Here is a 20,013-nt window from a genome sequence, read left to right as displayed (position 1 = left end):
GCCACACGTGATACAAGGACGAGAATTAAGGGTTGCCCTGGAGATATGTGATTTTCGTCTCAAATTTACTGTGCCCGAGACTCACAGGCGAGCGAGTTGCAGCATAGGAATTCTGTGACTGGGTAGATATTGAACCGGCGGCAACACAATACAGCACAGCCATAGACTCGAAACAAGCGCAGTTGCGGCTATGCAGTCTAAAGGTAGTATAACAACATGAGAACGACTTTGTACCGTACAATTGACTTATAGTAAACTTGGTTGAAATCTTAGAAACACTACTGGGAAGGGCTAGCTCAAGCTTGGGTCTGAATTACACAAACTTGTTATAGAAGAAAGAGATATCTATTCTGCAGCTTTGCCGAGCCTTGAGGGCACTCATGGATTGTAACATTGAGCCCCAATTCCACGTCCAAGTCCCAGCGCCTGGATCTCAGGAGTCAGGGGATAGGAGAAAGATTTGCGGGATGATGTTGATGATGATGTTGATGATGATCGAGAGTTGCGTAGTCGAGGGCGAAGTGACCCTGTAATGGAGAGTCTCGTTTCAGATCAAGACCCGTCTTATTTTTGGGTCCTGTGAAGGTGTAGTTTTAGCGGCGAGGAAGTAGACTATGGTTCCCAGGAGACAAAACAGCCCTGTACAGTACAGAACGTACCTTACGCTGCAGCATTCAGGTGAACCATACACCTCGCCTCATTAAAGGAACGGTTCGAATCTTCTTTTGTCTCCCACAGGCGATGTCCCAAAGGGCAGGAGATGATTGATGGTACTGTATTGAACGAACCCTGCAGGAATAATAATAATAAGGGACATACAGTAGATTGCTGATCAACGTCTAGCGTAGAAGGCCACGAGTTTTGGAAGAACAAGCGCGCAAGCTAAAAAAAGGGACTCAACTCGATATTGGATGTCATTGGAGATTGGATCCATGTGGTCCAGGCAATTTGACGTGCAGTAGCCAATAGCCGATGCAGCCAATCTTCTCTCTTCACTGTGCGGTCTGAAATTTCCTTCTCCTTGGCCTTCCTCTGACTGCATCTGGTAGGTGGTCACTCACTTGCTCATGAGCGAGCGTTAGAAAAAGCTGAAACTCGATGGAGCCCCTCAAGATTTTCCCGCTTTTTCATTCCCTAGACCAGGGGTTCAGACTGTGAGCCACTCTTGTTGTAGCTTGGCGCCTTTCGATCTGCCGTCAGAGGAGGCTAAGGAGGAAAAGTGCGGCCCAGTCTGTTTCTGAACATGGTTGGATTATATTGGTGGCTGAACTTGCTGTGGATGAATGGAGATGGATGAAGAGCTTGGATCTGCTTCTTTTGCATACCGACGGGAAATATCTCCGACACAGCTTTTAATTTCTCATGAACTAACTACCTACCTAGTTGCTAAGGTACTTGCTTGAACCATTGACAGTGGCAAAAAGAAACTTGACTTATTGCAATATTGGATGTGATGTGGTTCTCAGCTGGATAAAAATAAATCTTCGTATTATAACCCATCTTGAGTCAAAGTCGTCAATCTCTTTTGAAGTCTCCACCAGTTTAACATCAATAGTCCTTGCCTAGGATGTCAGCTTCACTTCTTGAAAGCCCCTCTTACTATCCATTCAAGTTGGCCTCTTCATAGGTTGACGTACGTGTTGTTCGTCAAGAATAGAAATATCTCCTACAACTGCAGACGCCGCAGTGGCGCAAACCAACCGAGGCTAAGCCACGAGACCAGACAGCTCAACTCCGACGGCCACCGAGCCGAGTATTTGGTTGTCGCGTTTCGATCGATATCGTATCCAATTTGTATGACACTCTGCTGCCCGGCCAGCGAACACCGTAGCCATAGCCAGACCGCAGCCAGTGCACTTCTTCCCAGGACCCAGGTAGCCAGGCTGGGCCGGTCCTGTACGGCAACAGGCGCAGTAACGTTAGTTGACGGTGGAGGAACCGGGGGTACCCCTTTGCCCCCGTCTCTGCACTGAGCCGCCTATCTCTTACAGTTGCAGTGAGGTTAGATGTTGGAGGTTACAGAAGGTCCCTTGTCCGCCTGTGACGCCAGCAGATGGCTGAATCACGGCCAACGGGCCGGGGTACGGCCAGGCTTTTTGCCTTTCCTTGGACTGGCGGCGGCGTTACGAAGTGGCGTGCACCAGCAGAGTTGAGACGATAAGTGCCAAAGAATTATGTATGATTTATCTAAATAGGTTTAATCATACTATAATTCAGCCAGTTATGAGACGATATGAAGAGCTGCAGCCCTACATAACAGGAGGTTGGAGGATAGAAGCTTATACTAAGGTATGGTAAGGTACGTAGGTAGTTTGGAATTGAGTTGAGGAGGTTGGATGACAAAAGGGTATGATGTGCATGTGTACACAAACGTTGGAATCTTGAAAGTCTGTTCTTGTCTTCAACTCCTGATTGACTGACACATCGCTGACTAGCTCGATTGTCTTCTTCTTTGCCCATCGTTTCCTAATCCCGTCAAGATCTCAGATGGCCCCATTATCCTTCAGCAAATTACCTATTACCCATTCGACTGCACCGCATTTGCACATGAACAAGCAACCCAAACGCTCTCGTCAGCACAGTGTAGCTTGAACTGCTGAAGAGGAGGTACCTCCCCACCTGTGGGTTAAATTTAAACCCTCCACCCTGTCCTGGCGTCTCAACTTCACACCCCGCCTCCCCCCTGTTCTGCAATTCTCTAGTCCCAAAATTGGACTACGGGGACATGATTGGCTGGCTGTAGGCGCCTTCCATGCTGCAGAATGCTGCACGAGGTCTATATTTAGGATCCCGAACGCGTTTCGTGCAGCGAACCCTCCACTCACAAAGCAGACTCTACGGCCGTGGCTTACTTGGAACGGAGAAGGGGAGCTGTGAGTGGTTCATTATAGCGCCCTTGAGCTGCTCGCCCCATTTTTGCTCATCCTCTGAGTGAAAGCGAGAGAGGAGCCCAGAAAGAGAAGCGAGAGAGGAGCCCAGAAAGAGAAGCGAGAGTTGGAGATCGATCCGTAAGATTGATTGATTGCTCATTGAATCCAGTTCAGTTGGGTCTTGCAGACGGCCTTGACCTGAAAATCGTTGTTCTAGGTCGACTATTACAATTCGAATGTTTCCCTCCCATTGGACACCGTCCGACGCAGTAGTTCATGGTTGTTGTAGCCATATATTGGCAAGGGAGTGACATATGAAGCAGGGCTTAGATTCAGCCAGTCAAGATGACAATATTAATCTCAATACTCATGAGAGAAGATTTTGAGTAAATACGGTAGATTCAACATAACGGTATGGTCAATAACCTTTACCGAAACTGGTTCCAAGCATCGTCAACCCCAGTGCATGTTTCGTATACTATTCTTGCTTCTTGTGCCATTGCAGGGCCTTGCCATGTCACGTTTCCTTGCGCTGCGGAGGGCTTCCAGTTCAGGTCTCTTCTCGTCTTGTGCAGCATGCTAGACATGACATTACATTACATTAGTTGACTTATACTATGGCCACAGCCGCCAGCAAGCAACACAGCGCATGCGTAGGTGCTCGCCTGCTGCGGGCGGATATTTGTTTCATACCACGAAAACAAAACACTTTTAATTTTTATTTTTATTTTCTATACCGCCGTGTGCTGTTGAAAACTTGAGGTCTTGAATTAGTTGCTGCCGGATCGGATTGGACTGGATACTTCGATAACTGTTTGAGATACCGCCGTTGCTATGTCGCCAGCGCTCGGTTCCGTTTTACAGGGCACTGAGCCTCCACCAGGCAGCTGACTGCTCTGGGCTCCCATGAGAGGCACTCTAAAACCGGTACCGTATGGAATATCCTGGGAAGACACTGTCTTCAAGTAGCGCCTGCTTGCAACTCACACCCCTCAACCAGTTCTCCCCCAGAGCTAAACTCAATCCAATCCAATCCCAAGACGTTCTCGCTCTGTCTCACACTCCCCTCCAACTCGTTACTCTTCCTCTCATCTTTCTCTCACTTCCTCTTGTCACTTCGATCTTCAATTACAATCTTCTTCTCTTCGCCCTTCCCTTTACCCTCTACTTCACCTCAGACCACCACGCTCCGGTCTGGTATAACACCTTCTCTCGAACGACGACTCGGTCTCCCTCATAAAGGGAAATAATGATCTCGCGACTCTGACAGCGCCACTCGCAGCCCTGCCCTGCCGCTACCTATCGCCGAAGCGCCTGTTCTTTGTCTCATAAGTTCTCTGGGCTCGTTCCTTGGACTATTCTCCCTGCTACCCGCTAGACTCGACAGTAGCAGTAGCTCCTTTCTCGATTGCTTCTACCGCCCAAGTTGCGATCTGTTTTTGAGCAAGAACCTCATTTTTCCCTCAAAGACCATTGTTCACCGCGAGGCTTGTTTCTCTCATTTACAAGTCGAGCTACTTGCGTGCGTTTACTGAGCACTGCCCACTCACTACTGGCACGCTCAGCGACAAGATCAGCTGCGCTGACCCATCGAACGACCGACTTGACCTGCTCTCGATCGCACCGCGACCCGCGAAACCATTCGTTTCTCTTGCCGGACTATTTATTTCTTGCCGGCCAATTTGCAAATCTTTGCACATATTCACATAATTTCGACCATATTCATCCCAGGTGGAAGCCAACTGGTGTTTCAACGCCTTGAGCAAATACTCGAATTATACCCGATACGCAGACGAGACTGTAATTGTCCCTCAGCATCTGCTTCGACTCACTCCACGTACTGGAGTAGACTTGACTCACTAGATCGCCAAGCGGATACCGAAACATGCCTTCAGTTACAGACAGAAGAGTGTACGAAGATCAAATACCGCCATTTATGACAGTGTTTGATCTGGATGCCGAGACAATGGCAGATCAGGATACTGTCACACTCGTGGACACCAAATTCGTCGACATGGAACCAAAGCGACCTGGCATGATGGGTGCTCCTCCTCAGCATGGTCTTGGTCCTAGCATGATGCCTGTCGACCCAACACACAAGCATCACGATAGCACATCGACACAGACTTCCGAGTCAGCAGACTCTTCACCCACAACGACCTTGTCTACAACCGACTCTTCGCCCCTCTCAGATGCTTCTCCCTCATCTTCTCCCGATTCTCCTATGAATCTTATCCCACTCAACAACTATCCGGCCACGAGCTTTGGCAATCTTTCTACCAATCTTAGCAGCACAACCACCACTACTCTGTTGAGTGAGCCTCCTCGACTGCAGCGACCCATGACATCACCCTCGCCTCGAAGAGGGCGCAACATGAAGGGCCTGTCTATTCAGCCCCCATTCGCTGCCTCGACTTCAACGACAAATATTTCGCTGGTCTCCGAGCCTTCTTCTCCCTCATTTATCAAACCCATGATTCCTGCTATGAGAAGAAAGCCTAGCCAGCTAAGCCTCAAGACCAACACTTCTGATTTGATCCATAAGACCACCCTGGAGGTCCCCCCTTCACCAGCCATGCCGATGCTCCAGCGCCGAGCTCTTAAGCATTCTTGCTCATCACCTCACATGTCTTCCGGTCTAAAGTCCGCAACCTTTGGTCCACCTGGCGGTATGACTTTCCCCAAGGTATTGGAAAGAAACGAATCTGGACTTTCAGAAGTATTGCGACCCACAAAGTCGAGTATGAAACCATCTTTCCATTCTGCGATTACTGAGGAAGATTCGCCTATTCGTACTCAGATGGCCATTCGAGATGACGACCCTTATCGCGACAACGAGAACAACGAGGACATGAAGACACCAGGCTACCCCGACGGCCCAATTGCTATCTATGGAGACAATGTTTTCCTCTACTCGGAGCCCACGGCTGATGAAGCATCGCGTTTTGACGTAGTCATCAATTGCGCCCGAGAAGTCAGCAACCCCTTTGATATCCGCAAAGTGGCCCGTCAATCACAGTCGCAATCACCATTCCAGTCTATGCGACGCCCTGTTTCTGGAATTGAAAGCCCTATCCCTGATACTGCTGTGTCCACAGCCAGCTTTATGACAGCCTGGGAATATCCCCAGGAGGACTCGGCTGACACACCCACAACACCAAAGGCCTTCCAATTCAAAGAGCCTGAATACATCCACATTCCTTGGGACCACAATACCGATATTGCGCCGGATCTGATGGATTTATGCGATGTCATTGATAAGAGGACAAAAGCTGGCAAACGTGTGCTTGTCCATTGTCAGCAGGGCGCGAGCCGATCTGCCAGTTTGATCATTGCCTATGGCCTGTTCCAGAAACCGCATCTCACCGTGAACGATGCTTACTACGCAGCTCAAGCTAAGAGTCAATGGATCAGCCCAAATATGAAGCTCATGTATTCGCTGCAGGATTTCCAGAAGGAAGTGTCAACGAAGCGAACAGCTCTACCTTCACACCGCCCTCGTCCTGGCCGTAGCCCTTCAAAGCACAGAATTACACTCTCTGTCGATGCTATCGACATTGGAGCTAAGGAGCCACAGACTGCTCCTCTTCCCACACAGAATGAAGCTTCGAAGGAGTCGCACTTAAATTTGAGCCCAAGTCGACTTCGCGGCAACTCAACACCGGGGCCCCGACCGGTCTCACCTGGCCCAGCTTCGGCCCCCCCTACTTGCACCTGGAAAGACGAGGTTGAGCAGCGCCCGTCAGAACATTTGGATCCTTTCAAACTTGGTGACTTGCCTACGAGGCCCGTGTCAAGTCAGGGCAAGGCACCACCGACTCTAGCCCCGTCTCCCATGATGGACTCGATCATGAAGCCTCCCCCTTCGCCTGGGTTCCCTTCTCAAGCGAGTCTTGGTTTCCAGACCATGACATTCCCACGGTTCAATCCAGCGCCGTCAGAAATGAGATGTAGCGATGTGCCAGTGGAGAGAACGATAACTCTTCCTGGTTCATACCCAGATGATAATGCTCTGTTATCACCGAGAGCTGAGACAATGACCAACAATCCGCTTCATGACGTCCATGAAGTTGCGGGGATGCGATTTGTTGAGAGCCCACCAACTCCGAGCCAGGGCTTGTTTTCTCCTCGAGCGGGCATGTTCCCTCGAGATCCTTTCTCAACCTTCGGAAGACCACCGGTCGTTGCAGATCCCAGGAGTCCACCTACAAAAGGCGAGGCACCTATTATTCGATCAATTGATGATCTCTTATGATGAAGCTTAACCTTGCGTTTCGCTGTCAAGTCGAACGAACAAACTTCCAAAGGAAGAAGTACGACGATTACTATCGCTTATGTTTTCATTTTATAAACCCCATTCGCTATTCTACAATATGAAACACAGCATTTCAGGGCGTTTTAGCAACAGGGTGGAGTTATAACTGCACTCCATCCGACCCTCGATCCCGGATGGTCTCTCAACCTTCCGCACGACGATACGCAAATAACCAAATACATCTTCTTTGTCACCCGTCTTCTCCAATCGTTATTTCCTCCTCATAACAAACATTCGCTTTTTCTCCTTTCAGCAATGCACAGCGCATGGCGTCGGATGGTTTCACGATGACCTAGTGTAATATAGACAAAGACATCCCGTCTTGTCATTCTTGTCTCAGTTTTATTTTTGGTTCTCGCTTTGTCCATTTTGGACAACAAAACGGAAGTGGCGTATGGCTTCAGGCACCCCAAGGGGAATCATGGGGAGGGCTCAAATACCCAGTCAAGGAAAGGGGTTGTGTATGTACAGGTATTGCTAAGGAAAATGCGAGTTGCTGTGTTGGGTTATAGCACCAGGGCGTTTTTTCCAGGAAGCAAAAGGGGTCTTGGTACAGCAAGACAGTGTGAAGAAGAAGGGTTTACATAGTACTAGGTGGTAATCAAAAGGATTATACATCGTATTGACCCCCACTCATATTATATGATAAGACTATGAAGTTTGCGTTTCCAACGCAGACGCATTCGGGATATTTTGTGTGCAATTACTGAGAGGGGTTGGGATCGTTTTAACCAACTCCTGTAAACGCCCTTCATACTTGATTTACTCCTTATTCCCTTCTGATATGCCCCATTGAGCCACTATACTTATTGTAATCTATCGCTCACCAATAAAGAAAATAAATGAGATGCATTTACAGCTCCTTCTTGCCATTTTGCTGCGCCTTAGCAGCCTCCTTGGCCATCTTCTCCTGTCGCGCAATGCCAGCCTCAACGCCAATGCCGCCAAACACAAGCGCGACGCCAAGCCACTGCATCTGCGTGAGACGATGGCCGAAAGCGAGAACAGATAGTATCATGGTGAACATTTTGCGTGTTACAGTGACAGTGACGAGAAGAACTGATGAGAATGTGGACAGAGTGTAGACTGGTTATGATTAGCCTTGGATATTGATGGAGGAGGTCGAGACTTACAGATAAAGACTTGGCCGACAGCACCGCACGCAGCGAACCCGAGAACATCTTTCCAGACAGCGGGATAACGAGCCATAAAGTCCAAAGCGGCCTTGAGCTCGCCCGCGTTACCAGCGACATCCATGCCAAACCACTCTCCGAGACCTGTAGCGACCAACCACGGGCTGACGATCAAGTAGGCACCCGTGACAAGAGTGCTCATGATGTTGTTGGCGCACATCATCTGAGGGCCCGAGTACGGTCGGAATGTCTGGAAGATATGATCTTGTGTGCTGTTTGTCAAGCCATCGAAAAGGAGGTTGATACCCAGCAACAGTAGGCCCCATGCTGTGCTTGCATCGTCAGGTCGGACCTTGCTGCCCTTCTTCTTTCCAGAGTGCAGTGTGAAGACAGCCACGCCGAGAGTCACAGCCGAGACCACGAGATACTTGTACAGCGGATACCGGCGGCGAAAGACAGTGATGTGAAGGAACATGACAGGTAGCAACTTGCAGCTCTTGGCAAGGAGGAACGTGATGTAGTCAATATGTGCAAGAGACGCGTAGCCAAAGGGGCTAGCGAGGCTGCTCGTGGCAGCGACAAGCGCAAGGGGCCCGAGAATGCGGCGCGAGGGGATGATAGGAGGAACGGCGGTGTTGCTGGGCGTCGAGGCATAGAGATAGACAGCGCCTACGATGGCGGCGAAAACGGATTGGATGGTGTTGAGGAAGACGGGGAAGTGCCAGACTTCCGGGGCGTCGGGAGGACCATATGGCTTTGTAGTGAGCTTTTCTTGAAGATATGCCCAAGTGAGGCTATCCGCGACGACTGTATTAGCGGTTTGGCCATGGTAGCTGTTGGGGTTGAACCTACAATGAAGCATAGATTCCCGCGACGGCGATGACAAGCTGCAAGAGCCCAGCTTCTTGCGCAGGCGCAGATGAAGGCACGGCCTTACTCACAATGTTTCCATTGGAAGGGACCTTTTGCGATTGATTAGTATCCTCCCATGTTGCGGTCGTCTTATTGAAGAATTCTGAGGATGCCTCGCGCTTGATAGCCGGTTGCTTAGAGCGTGCCATTCCCAGGACTGTTGTAGGGGGAAATATAGGAAAGCGTGAACGAATGAAAAGATGGTGAATAATCCAGAAGCCAAATCTAAGGAGAGGATTAAGGAAAAAAGAGAGCGAACAGAGAACCGGAAAAATGGTTAATTTAATCAATCACAAGTTGCCATGATGGACCAAACTGACAAGTTGGCTTCATCAATTAACCATGAGACAAAGATGCCCCACTGCAATGGAACCAGCCACAGTTACATGAACCAGACTATTTTAAGGATTTATGAGCGGCTTTCTTCAGCCACACCTGCGTAGCATTCATCCTACGGCCTAACACCACAATCATGCGACTTCACTTCTGTGTTTACTTGACAAGAAACTGGCTTTGCTCATAATTTCGATTTTATTTGATGGCTCTTGAGTCCGTGCTAAGTACGTTCCACCTAAGACTGCCTTTTCTAAAATCCCACATGGAATAAAGAGTCACCTTGTCGTGGAAACGGGTCAGCGAGGAGCAAAATACACAATGGGTGAGCCAGTATAGTTGATGTCACGGGGTGTGTGAGAGCGATGAGTGATGGGAATTATGTGAGCGATAAGACGGGAGTCGCGGGTCGCGTGACGATGTCGGGATCCGAGGTTGTAAGAGATAGAAACAGTTGTGCGAGGTGAAAGAGAGGGGGAAGGTGACGCGAAGCGTGGGTAGAGATTGTTTTGAGGAACCGTGATGTGCCCTTCTCGGTCCTTGGAATGTTGCGCTATCCCTATCGTTAACCGCTCTTCGGGGGTAGTGTTGTGTCATTAAGCCATAGCCATGTCAGGCTGTCCCGACGTGGTTTAACAGTCGTAAAAAGAAAACTGTACCATGCGTTGCTGCACCGAACCACGAAACCGTTTCCTCCCAAAAAGGCAAATTACTTTTCGCCAAGAAGTCGGTTGAGCAAACTGATACAGATGATATGCTATAGAGTTGGATACCGATATATCGCGCCACAAAGAGGGTGATTGATTCAGAGGAGGCAACCAGGGGACAAGTAAGGTATGAGCCGAGATCAACCCAAGTTGACCCCTGACTGTGGTGCTGTAGCGTAGCAATGGTAACGAGAGGGGGAAGAATCATGAAAGGAAAACGAATTTGATGACGATGACTGATGATGAAAGGTTTCGTTTTTGGGCGGATGGGGTCAAATGTTGGACAAGTGGATTGGTCGCTCGTGACGCTGTCGTCTGGTATCGTCCGAAAATGAAAATACAAGCCTCGCGGCAAGTCAGATCTGGACGTGTCCCAGCTCATCTTGCCAGAACTGACCTCTGCAAGTCGCAAGGAACACGAGAAAAGCAAAACTCAAAGGGGTTTCAAAAACATCAGTCGCCTACTCGGGCTCCTGGAGCTGACTTCGGCGCATCTTCTCCGCCTCCAAATTCTCGTACAGGAGGAACAGCGCCGACTCGTTGGCCTTGGCGGTGCCCATGATGGTAAACATGCGCTCACCAGTCTCATCGTGAGGTGCCTATGGTTCACGCGATCAGCTATGTTCAGTCGTGCTCAAAATGAAGGGGAAGGGGAAGATTGCTTACCTTGGCAATAGAGATACGGGCGCCAGATGTCTTTCGAATCTCGCTAATCTTGCTACCAGCACGACCAATGATGCAGCCAACCATGTCCGCGGGGATGCTGATGTTTTGAGTCTGGATCTCCTCACCATTCTCATCGTGTGTTGGCGGGCCTCGAAGGGCTGCGTCAGAGTCGGACCGGCGGTTGTACGGCCTTGAGCTACCGTTGCTGAAATCAGCGCCATTGCCTGTTCGCATGACACGAGGGCTACCACCATAATCGCTTCTACCAGACCCTTGACTGAATCCTGCACCGCCGCTGGCGTTTCCGCTGCCAGAAGGCTGAGTACGGACAACAGGGTTGTAGAGGACGGTGCCAGTGCCTCGTTGCCAATCATCAACCAAGCACTTGCAAATTTCCCAGATAGCGCGCTGAATGCCCTCGGGAGTGCCCTGGACTTCGACTATTCTCTCAGTAGATTGAGGGAGCATCTCCTTCTGGGCAACCATACGGACTCCCGAAGCATCCTGAATGTGCTTGATCTTCAGACCTTGTCTTCCAATGATGGTTCCCATCTGGTTGTGTGAGATGAGGAGCTTAATTGCTAAATCTCAAGTTAGCGGGCATTCTGAAGTTCGATTTCCTCTGGCAGAATCCATCACGTACGATGAGTACCGTTGCTTTGAACTACACCTCCCATACCCATAGCGGGGGCACCTTCCAGTAGAGCGCGAGCGACAATCGCGTAGGCTCGAGAAATAGCGTCGCAACCGCCGGTGATGGTCAGAACACGGTCATGAACACCCTGCACAACTTTGCTGACGCCGGCCTTGACGCCAGTCTCGTCTCTGAGATCGGCAACGTTCTTGCCGCCCTTGCCAATAATGACACCGGCTTCCTTGGAAGAGACAATCGCACGAAGGGTGAGCTGGGCCTGGGCATACTCCTCGTCCGTCTTAGGGGCGGGTTCGCCATCGGGGCCAAGGCGGTCATCCATTCTAAGCTGATCCATCTGATCGAGGATGTCGCTGCCGTTGCCGGGAATAGAATCCTGAGGTGCCGACATTTTGCAGTTGTTAGGTCGGGGTACGTGTGGAGAGGAAGTCGTAATTCGAGTTGAAAGCGGATCGTTTGAAGGGGGACGAACAGACGAAGGTGGTGGATGTCTGATCGGATCTATAATGCTGTCAGGATATATTCTTTCATTGTCACCGGTCCAGGAGGCGCAAGTCAAGGGTGTAATGATCATCCCTCATTTGCAGTGCATGTTCAGAACAGCGGAGAACAGCATGTACAACTACCTGTCTCCATGACAATAAAGAAAAAAATCTCTCTCCAAGAGAGACAAGACGGAAATATAATGAATGTACTAACCTTATCGTCAATGCTGTGGAAAATGCGAAGACGTCCAAGTGTGCTGGAGAAGGCGGGGGTAGGAAGATGGGGAGGTGGTGCAGTATGTTTTTTTCTGCAGTCGTGTACGCGAAGCGGGATAGCGGGGTCAAGGGTCGCGAGCACTCCGGTTGCGAAAGCGGCGGCGGCGGCGGCGGGCGGGTGGGCTACCTTACGATGCGCGGGAGGCGTGCGTCAACAGCTGATGTAATGTATCGTAGTCGAAAGCAGAGTCGACGACAGAAAGAGGGAGATGTGAGGAGAGCGGGAGGAAGGTGAGAAAGTTGGAGAGAGAGGAAAGGAAGAAGAGAGGTGGTGAAGGCGAGGAAAAGGTGAGGTGAGAGAGAGAGGAGATGTAAGTGGGTGGAGGATAGAAGAAGAGGAAAAAGAGATGGAAGTCATGGGCTAGCTAAGGTACCTAAGCTAAGGGTAAGGTATTGTACCTAAGGTAAGGTAATGGCCAGGGCCAGAACCAAGACAGCTAAACACCACGAGTGACCACACAGAAAGATTGTTCCCGTTGTACCTGCCAACCAAGACCAAGCAGCTAAGAGGTGCAGTGCCTTTGTCTATTGTGGCAGCAGCAGGCCCGTAAGTGGAGTGGGGTAAGACAGGCAACACTTGGAGGGGAAGGAACATAGAAGCGATAAGACACTTGTGAAACAAGTACTCTAATCAGTTCTGCCTTTGAGACCATTATATATTTTATGTTACATTGTCACGTAGATGAGGGGAAGATATACCTGGAAAGAAAGTACCGAAGCTTTGATACTCACACCCATGCATGGCCCCAGCTTAAGGGAAGAAACACTTCTCTCGTGGGCATATATCCATCCATTGTTAGTTCTGTCGAAGACGAGCTCATCATTTCTCAAAGTCTTCTTGTTATTGGGGAGCAAATACCTAGAATCAGTTGAGGGTATCTAAGTACTAGAGGTATCTGAGAGACGGGATTAGTAGTGGGAGGGTCCCTGTGTACCACAACGCCGCCGTTGGTAGCCATAACTGACGGGACGGGACAGGCACGAACGGTAACGATAATGCTCAACCTCCCCCCTTCGATGCTAGGGCAAGAGAGCTTTAAAGCAATGATTTCATTCCTCGTTTGGTAATATAGGTAGGTCAAAGATATGCATGCACGTTGATAATGTCGAACAGAACTGACTGTTAGAAACGAGGCTAGACAGGTCTCATGATAATAAGTGTGTTTGTCTTCGATTTTACAATAGCTGTTACACACACACAATGTCAGTGGAAAGTCAGGATTCTTGGCATATTCCACTAATCCTCTCTGGAAAACAAGCGAACATCCCAAGTTCCTGGCATCTTTCCCTTCTGCCCACCAATTGCGAAGCCCACACTCCCTGGCAACCTGGTCACTCGGGAGTTTTTCAGCACACCCACACGGGCCGGAGTGGGCCACGGAATGAGCATTGACTCTCTGTCTTTTGTAGTCGCCCACAACTGATCAGCGCCGCATTGTTCCATTGATCGCTTAATTGAGCTGATACTAGATGCATAGTAATGATGCCAAGGACAGGAAGGATAAAGTAACGAGGGGATCTTCGTGAGCGAGAGCATCCCGGCTATCATATCACCGTAATGCAGCGTTGAAGAAAACCCAATGGCAGATCAAAGGTCAAGTTTCACAACCTGATTGGACATTTCTTCGTGATAATCAACAGAGAGCTGCAGCTTTAGTTTGTCCGATGTTGAAACACCAGCCACCGATAGTGATGAAATACTAGTATCTTTGACCACCATGTCACATCATCTTATTCTTCCCTAGGCATCAATCTCTTCACCTTTGGCTCTAGCGGTATTATTCCCTAGCCTGAAAGCTGTACAACGGCCGTCAACAACGTGCTGGCTCGCTTGTTATTCTGCAGTACGGATAATCCATAGCCAATGCCTCAATTTTCCATCGCACAGGATCGCTCAACTGCACGAACTTAATGTGACAAGGTTTATGAAGTGATGCTTCTTACACTTTATATCACCTGCCTGCAGCTCCTGTCTCTGGGATTGGCTGTTGGATGTCCACAGTTGGTGGAGTAATGCTGCAAAAGTCAACAAGTATCACGCTTGATGACCTCAAGCGCCTGTCGTGCAGTGTACATATTCATCTTGGAACTTGCAAGCAAGTACTGCCGTGAGTAACCTCGTGCCAAGTGATCTCACGTATCGCCCTTGCGACGCATCGATGAAGAGGAAGCATCGACTGTTAATGACAAGAATTTCCAATGATACTCCGGCTACTTATGGGCATTGGCTCCTCTCATCGTTGTCTTAGCTTTTGCTCATGCTCTATCCAAAAGTTCTTGCACGCCTTGTGTCCCCAGTGGTCTAGCCACCATTCTCCAAAGCTATCCTCCACTTCGTAATCTACCTTGGCTACTCTCTCGTCTCTCTTCAGACCGCAGATGATACAAGCTTTTGGTGCTGTCGGTACCATCTTGGCTGTATGCACTTGCATGTTCTCGCTAATCTCAGGGACTTGAAGTGACAGATTCTTGTCGACAGACTTGGCCGCAGCAACTGCAGATCGTAGGCGACCAACCTGCTGGCGCCATACAGCGACCACATCAGCGGCCTCACGGTCCTCACGTGCAGCCTGTGTTTTGTCAACTCCTGCAAGTTTCATACCCTTGCTTCCCGCAGCTGAGATGGACATGCTTTTTGCTAAAATCTTATCCCGATGCCATCGTTGTTTGCGGCCAGCAATAACTCGGGCAGCAGTTGTTGCTAAAAGAATATAACCACGCAGGAATTCTGTCGCTTTGGGATCTGACAAGATTCGCTGTTTGATTGATGTGCTGTGGCCTGACATGGGCTTGAAGAAAGCTGTACCTGAGTTGAGAAGATCAGGGAATACAGATAGGATGACCGAGGGTGGTGGGACATTGATTGGTGGAGGAGCATCATCCTCCGATTCTTTATGTGATGGTTGAACATTATCGACTGCGTCCCAACCCCAACCCTCTGGTGATTTTGCTGTGCTGGTATCTGTTTTCTTATTATCGGTGGCAGTAAAATCATCCCAAGCATCCCACTCATCATCTTGATACTTGGTTTTGGCAAGATTGGTATCCTTCGGACTTTCAAAGGATGGCCATGCTGTGGTGGGTGTTTCTTCCTTCGGTTTCTTAACCGGTTTCGGTTCTTCTGAAGTTGGTGTTTTAATGGCTAACTCTGGGAAAGGGTTGCGATCCTGGAAGGATGGTGATTTTGGTGCCTGAGGATAATTCGTAGCAGTGGCACCAAAAGCAAGAGATCCGAGAAGTTTGGTGGGCGGTGGTTTTTTTGTTGTTTGCAAGGGAGCGGGAGCTGGTTCGTCTAACGAGAGAAGATCCATTGATGGAGGAGCTGGTGTTGGTCCTGGGGCAATAACTGCAGGGGCCATTTTCGTCGCCGCTGGAGGAGGGACACTTTCGAAGTCTCCAAACTCATCATCGTCATCATCATCATCTTCACCTTCAGCAACTTGAAGTTCAAAGTCTTCAGCATCAAATAGTATACTGGGCTCTTGCTGCGCCGAAGGCTTGAGTTTCGCTTTCATCCGCTGTTGCGGTTCCTGATTAACTGTTGGCTGTCCCCATTCTTGCGTAAACCGTGACTGTGGTCCAGACGGCTGAGCTTTAGGGGCACTGGTGGGCTTTGAGGCTCCTCCTATATCGACAAGACTGTTGGATAATAGGTCCATGGTCGACGCTCTCACAACTCGAGTCGGCGGTTTCTGTTTCACTCCAGGTACTCGTTGGGCTACAGCTGCGGCTGAGCTTGGGTCTGGCTTGGGCCATGGTATGGACGATGAGTTTGCTGAGCCTGGAGTTGCATTTGCGGTTGAGCCCCGACTTGATGCAGAAAAGGGTACAGGGCTCAGGGTCTGAACAGGAGTCGCATTGACTGATGGAGGTTGTGAAGGCTCAGCGACTTCAAAATCTCCCCATCCATCATCGTCGTCATTTGTCTCCGTCGGCTTCGACGGTAATGAGACACTTCCCCATGTGTTCTGCGCACTCGATTGAGGTTCAAAGGCTGGCCATGGCTGGGGTTTCACTGGAGAGGCATTGCTAGTGTTGCCTAAAAGACCAAAATGGTCCTGTGTTCCTGTGCGTTGGGGAGGTTTCGGTTGCTGCTGAGCTTGATTTTGAAAAGGAGTGGCCTGTTGCTGTTGCTGCTGAGCTGGAGCAGGTGTTGAGTTATTTGAGAGACTATTAAACTCGGCAAAGAGATCTGCAGACATAGTGTATCGCCTAATAATGCATTACTTCCGGGTCGCAGGGTGCGCTTTATATGGGTAGTGATAAGGCTTAAAGAGGCACGTCAAAGAAGTGAGTTGAGCGTGATCTAAGGTTAGTTGGAGGTGGTGGTGACATGATGCTATTTGTTTGGCGGTCAGCCCCTGAACTGCCAAACGTCCCAGGGTGATTGGATCCCCAGTACCGCAGTGTGAGGGCCGGTGCAGCGGAGTCCAGTGTAAGCAGTCTAGGGCAAGATAGTAAGGAAGTGGGGCCGAGCTATTGAGACGAAGACCCAATTGAACCTGAAGCGCTGATACGTTAGCTAGGTACCTTATTAAATCAAGGTTTCTATCCATCCTCCGCCATCAACTTTACAGTGCTGTAGTCTGCACACAACGTGGTTACTCCCAGTTCAGGCCTTGTTTGCGACACCGGTAAATTGCCTTTATACCCTTCTTGTGGTGCAGTCTGGTATCATGAGGCCTCTCCAAGAGTCTCTGTACGTTGCGCCTATTAGCGACAACAAATAATACTTCGACTGACCAAAGCATCTCTACGTAGTTCGAGATGGCGTGAGACACAATCCCAAGGTGCGCATCTTGGTGATCTACGACGTGCTGTGCGGTATAATGGTCCCGCAAGTCCATGCATATCAGGATGCCGTTCTCTTTGTTGGAAGGTATGTTAACTTATGCCCGTTGACCGATGTCCACTAAGCCTTTACCTAAGACTTTTCTTCTTTCTACTGCTGCCGAAGGGCTGAGCTGGTCCCAAGTTTTGGACGATGAAAGAAAACTCTACGCCGAGAAACGGGATCACTTCCTCAAGTATATAAAACACCCAGAGGCTCTTGCAGAACTGAACATCGATCCTTTGACAGAGGACCCCAGTGTAAGGCTGACCAAATTCGGAAAGTTACCAGTGAACTGATTTACATGCAAAAGTCTCCTTGGAATACGGTTCGTCAAGATGAGGTTGTTCGTGCTGAGATCCAGCAAGACGTTCAGCGACTTCCTGACGAGGCATCATACCATGAAGACCAGACCCAGTCAATCATCTTGGATATCCTGTTTATGTACTGTAAACTAAACCCTGAGCGAGGTGGCTACCGGCAGGGTATGCACGAGTTGCTCGCGCCTATCCTACATGTCATTGAGCAGGATGCCGTGGATCCAACGACTTTGCCAGAAGATATTCCTTTGGATGATGCTCTTGTCAAGACTCTCGACCACTCTTTCATTGAGCATGACGCCTTTATCCTGTTCTCGAAACTCATGGAACGTGCCCAATCATTTTACGAGGTCAAGGATGTTATTACACCACCAGGAAGTTCTTTGCGACCTCCCAAGTTCGCAGAACAAAGCTCTGCGATTGTCGAACGAAGCAAATTCATCCACGAAGTCTGCCTACAGAAAATTGACCCGGAACTAGCTACTCATCTAACTAACATTGAAATATTACCACAAATCTTTCTCATGTCAGTGTTTACCATGCACCCATCCCGAAGTCGTCACTGACGTCAGAACACCTAGTCGGTGGATTCGGCTACTATTCAGCAGAGAATTCCCCCTTGAGCAGTTTTTGGTACTTTGGGATACTATTTTCGCTGTCGATCCAACATTAGAACTTATAGATCTCATCTGTGTTGCTATGCTGATTAGAATTCGGTGGGATTGTAAGTTACCTGCGCAAAGTGTGCTTCCCAGCTAACACACTACTTAGTATTAGAAGCCGATTATTCTGTTTGCCTTCAGTTACTTCTCAAATACCCCCCTCCATCAGGATCTCACGGTCCTCATACATTCGTCGATGATGCTCTGTACCTGAGGGACCACCTTTCCCCATCTGGAGGCTCATCGCTGATTATGAAATACACTGGAAAGATGCCGACATTATCTTCACCACCACAGACCTCGCGAGCAGGCACTCCGAGCTTCCGTGGTTTCAACTCTTTTAAACATAGAGGGCTGGGTCCGAGACCACAAATATCGTCCCCCTCACGCTTCCTTCAACAGCAGGGTGGCATGGAGGCTTTGTTTCAAGGAGCTGCCAAAGGAGCCAAAGGAGTGTATGAAAGAGGCGAGAAACTGGGCATCAACCAAGCCGTACGAGATGCCATGGGGGAGATTAAAAGAAATCTCAATGAGGCCAGGTCTGCACCTAGATCTCCGCAGGCCCTGGTAAACGAACAAGAGTCAGCTCGGAGTCTGGTGGCTCTAGAGAGGCGGAATCAGCAACTTGCCGCCATGCTTGATGAGACGGTTGATAACCTCAAAGCTATATCTGCCTCGAATCTCGACGACAAGGCTAAAAGCCTCGAGCTCATCGAGATTGCAGCGACCAAGGTGCAGTTTGTCAAGATTTACTTGGACGATTCTTCTATGGAAGTCCCGGTCTTGCAATCTCCACCACCTGAAGACAGCCCACAGGAAGTGGCTGTAGCTGAAACAACCATTATTCAGCCTGAGCCTCTGTCAGTGACGTCTACAGAGGTTGATATCTCGGCTCTCCAGATATCCGAATCGAAGAAAGCCCCCGAAAACGAATCAGTAGGCCCTTCTAGCCCTGATCATATGGATATAGTCGCGCACGACAATGACAAATCTGCAAACTCATTGGCCCCGTCACGGCCAGCTCCTGTCCCGACTCGTTCAACATTGGCGCAGTCGTCTTTCTCCTGGATGCTGGAGCCAGACGAATCAGGGTCTTCAAAAGCGTCCCCGGCGTCTAACAAGTCACCACCGCCCCAGCACAAGAAAAAAATGTCGAATAGCGCTAGTCGTGAGAAGAATGCCTTCCTGTTCGGCGAGGTCACTGAGAGTCGAAACCCCTTGAACTCAGATGACATATTTGGCCTGGAGCCTCTGAAGAAGCTCAAGAACGCCAGAGATGAGGGGAAGACAAAAGAGTAGGTTAAGTCCAGACGCATCCGCACAGGGTGACGTTGTTCTTCAATATAATGAAATGGCATATTGACCCAATAATACGCGTTGACACTTTTCGAATTCTCCAATGTGAAATCCCACAATGCCTTCACCATTGAGCAAAGACCCAAGCTGTACATCTACCCAGAACAAACAGCCATTGTTCAACAAGGTACTTTATGTTCTGGGTGTGGCTGGAGAACAAGCAACTGATCACCGCTGCTGCTTGTAAGAAACAAGACCATTTTCATGATTGGTAGGAACTTACTGCTGCGACTATATAATACTCAGTTATTCTAATTTATCATTCTTTCCCTCATTAAACCCCATTTGTGTACCCAATCCTGAGAGATAATTGCGAAGAGATACGACGACAATTCCCTCACCGAATACAACACACTTGGCAAAGTCCTTACAAAGGGAGACCAAGGTAAATTTTTAGAAGCCGCCATGACTTCCATAACCTTTCAAGTGCAACTTGGCTTTCTCCTTGCGGTCTCCCGCAGTCCCGGTGACAGAGTTGATATTGCGCACGGAGAG

The 20,013-nt window shown here is 49.3% G+C and overlaps 6 protein-coding genes across 6 annotated transcripts; 2 read left to right on the top strand and 4 right to left on the bottom strand.

The window, feature by feature from the left end:
- Positions 1 to 4,755: 4,755 nt before the first annotated feature.
- On the top strand, positions 4,756 to 7,125 carry BKA55DRAFT_684386 (dual specificity phosphatase; the record flags this gene model as incomplete). The annotated part of the gene is made up of 1 exon (XM_046198634.1): positions 4,756 to 7,125. One exon carries the CDS (start codon positions 4,756 to 4,758, stop codon positions 7,123 to 7,125), a length of 2,370 nt encoding a protein of 789 aa, XP_046054940.1.
- A 661-nt stretch (positions 7,126 to 7,786) lies between these two features.
- BKA55DRAFT_554409 (UAA transporter) lies at positions 7,787 to 9,594 on the bottom strand. The gene is made up of 3 exons (XM_046191593.1): positions 9,171 to 9,594; positions 8,319 to 9,112; positions 7,787 to 8,271 (listed from the first exon to the last, which is right to left on the bottom strand). The coding sequence occupies exons 1-3, from the start codon at positions 9,377 to 9,379 to the stop codon at positions 8,039 to 8,041; spliced, it is 1,236 nt and encodes a 411-aa protein (XP_046054939.1). The 5' UTR covers positions 9,380 to 9,594; the 3' UTR covers positions 7,787 to 8,038.
- Positions 9,595 to 9,745: 151 nt separating this feature from the next.
- On the bottom strand, positions 9,746 to 10,958 carry BKA55DRAFT_604754 (uncharacterized protein). The gene has a single exon (XM_046196580.1). It carries the CDS (start codon positions 10,650 to 10,652, stop codon positions 10,176 to 10,178), a length of 477 nt encoding a protein of 158 aa, XP_046054938.1. The 5' UTR covers positions 10,653 to 10,958; the 3' UTR covers positions 9,746 to 10,175.
- On the bottom strand, positions 10,732 to 11,979 carry BKA55DRAFT_500962 (uncharacterized protein; the record flags this gene model as incomplete). The annotated part of the gene is made up of 3 exons (XM_046186785.1): positions 10,732 to 10,869; positions 10,937 to 11,517; positions 11,580 to 11,979. 3 exons carry the CDS (start codon positions 11,977 to 11,979, stop codon positions 10,732 to 10,734), a joined length of 1,119 nt encoding a protein of 372 aa, XP_046054937.1.
- Positions 11,980 to 14,583: 2,604 nt separating this feature from the next.
- Positions 14,584 to 16,551, bottom strand: BKA55DRAFT_533904 (uncharacterized protein; the record flags this gene model as incomplete). The annotated part of the gene is made up of 1 exon (XM_046189524.1): positions 14,584 to 16,551. One exon carries the CDS (start codon positions 16,549 to 16,551, stop codon positions 14,584 to 14,586), a length of 1,968 nt encoding a protein of 655 aa, XP_046054936.1.
- Positions 16,552 to 16,906: 355 nt separating this feature from the next.
- BKA55DRAFT_633682 (rab-GTPase-TBC domain-containing protein) lies at positions 16,907 to 19,803 on the top strand. Its single transcript, XM_046196979.1, has 6 exons — positions 16,907 to 17,048; positions 17,111 to 17,228; positions 17,279 to 17,440; positions 17,494 to 18,026; positions 18,082 to 18,224; positions 18,272 to 19,803. The coding sequence occupies exons 1-6, from the start codon at positions 17,026 to 17,028 to the stop codon at positions 19,459 to 19,461; spliced, it is 2,169 nt and encodes a 722-aa protein (XP_046054935.1). The 5' UTR covers positions 16,907 to 17,025; the 3' UTR covers positions 19,462 to 19,803.
- Positions 19,804 to 20,013: the final 210 nt, after the last annotated feature.

This window comes from Fusarium redolens (assembly GCF_020744475.1).
Source record: "Fusarium redolens strain MPI-CAGE-AT-0023 chromosome Unknown BKA55scaffold_2, whole genome shotgun sequence".
Lineage (NCBI taxonomy): Eukaryota > Fungi > Ascomycota > Sordariomycetes > Hypocreales > Nectriaceae > Fusarium > Fusarium redolens.
The sequence above is the reverse complement of the archived record's forward strand: the minus strand, read 5'-3'. Positions and strand labels throughout refer to the sequence as shown.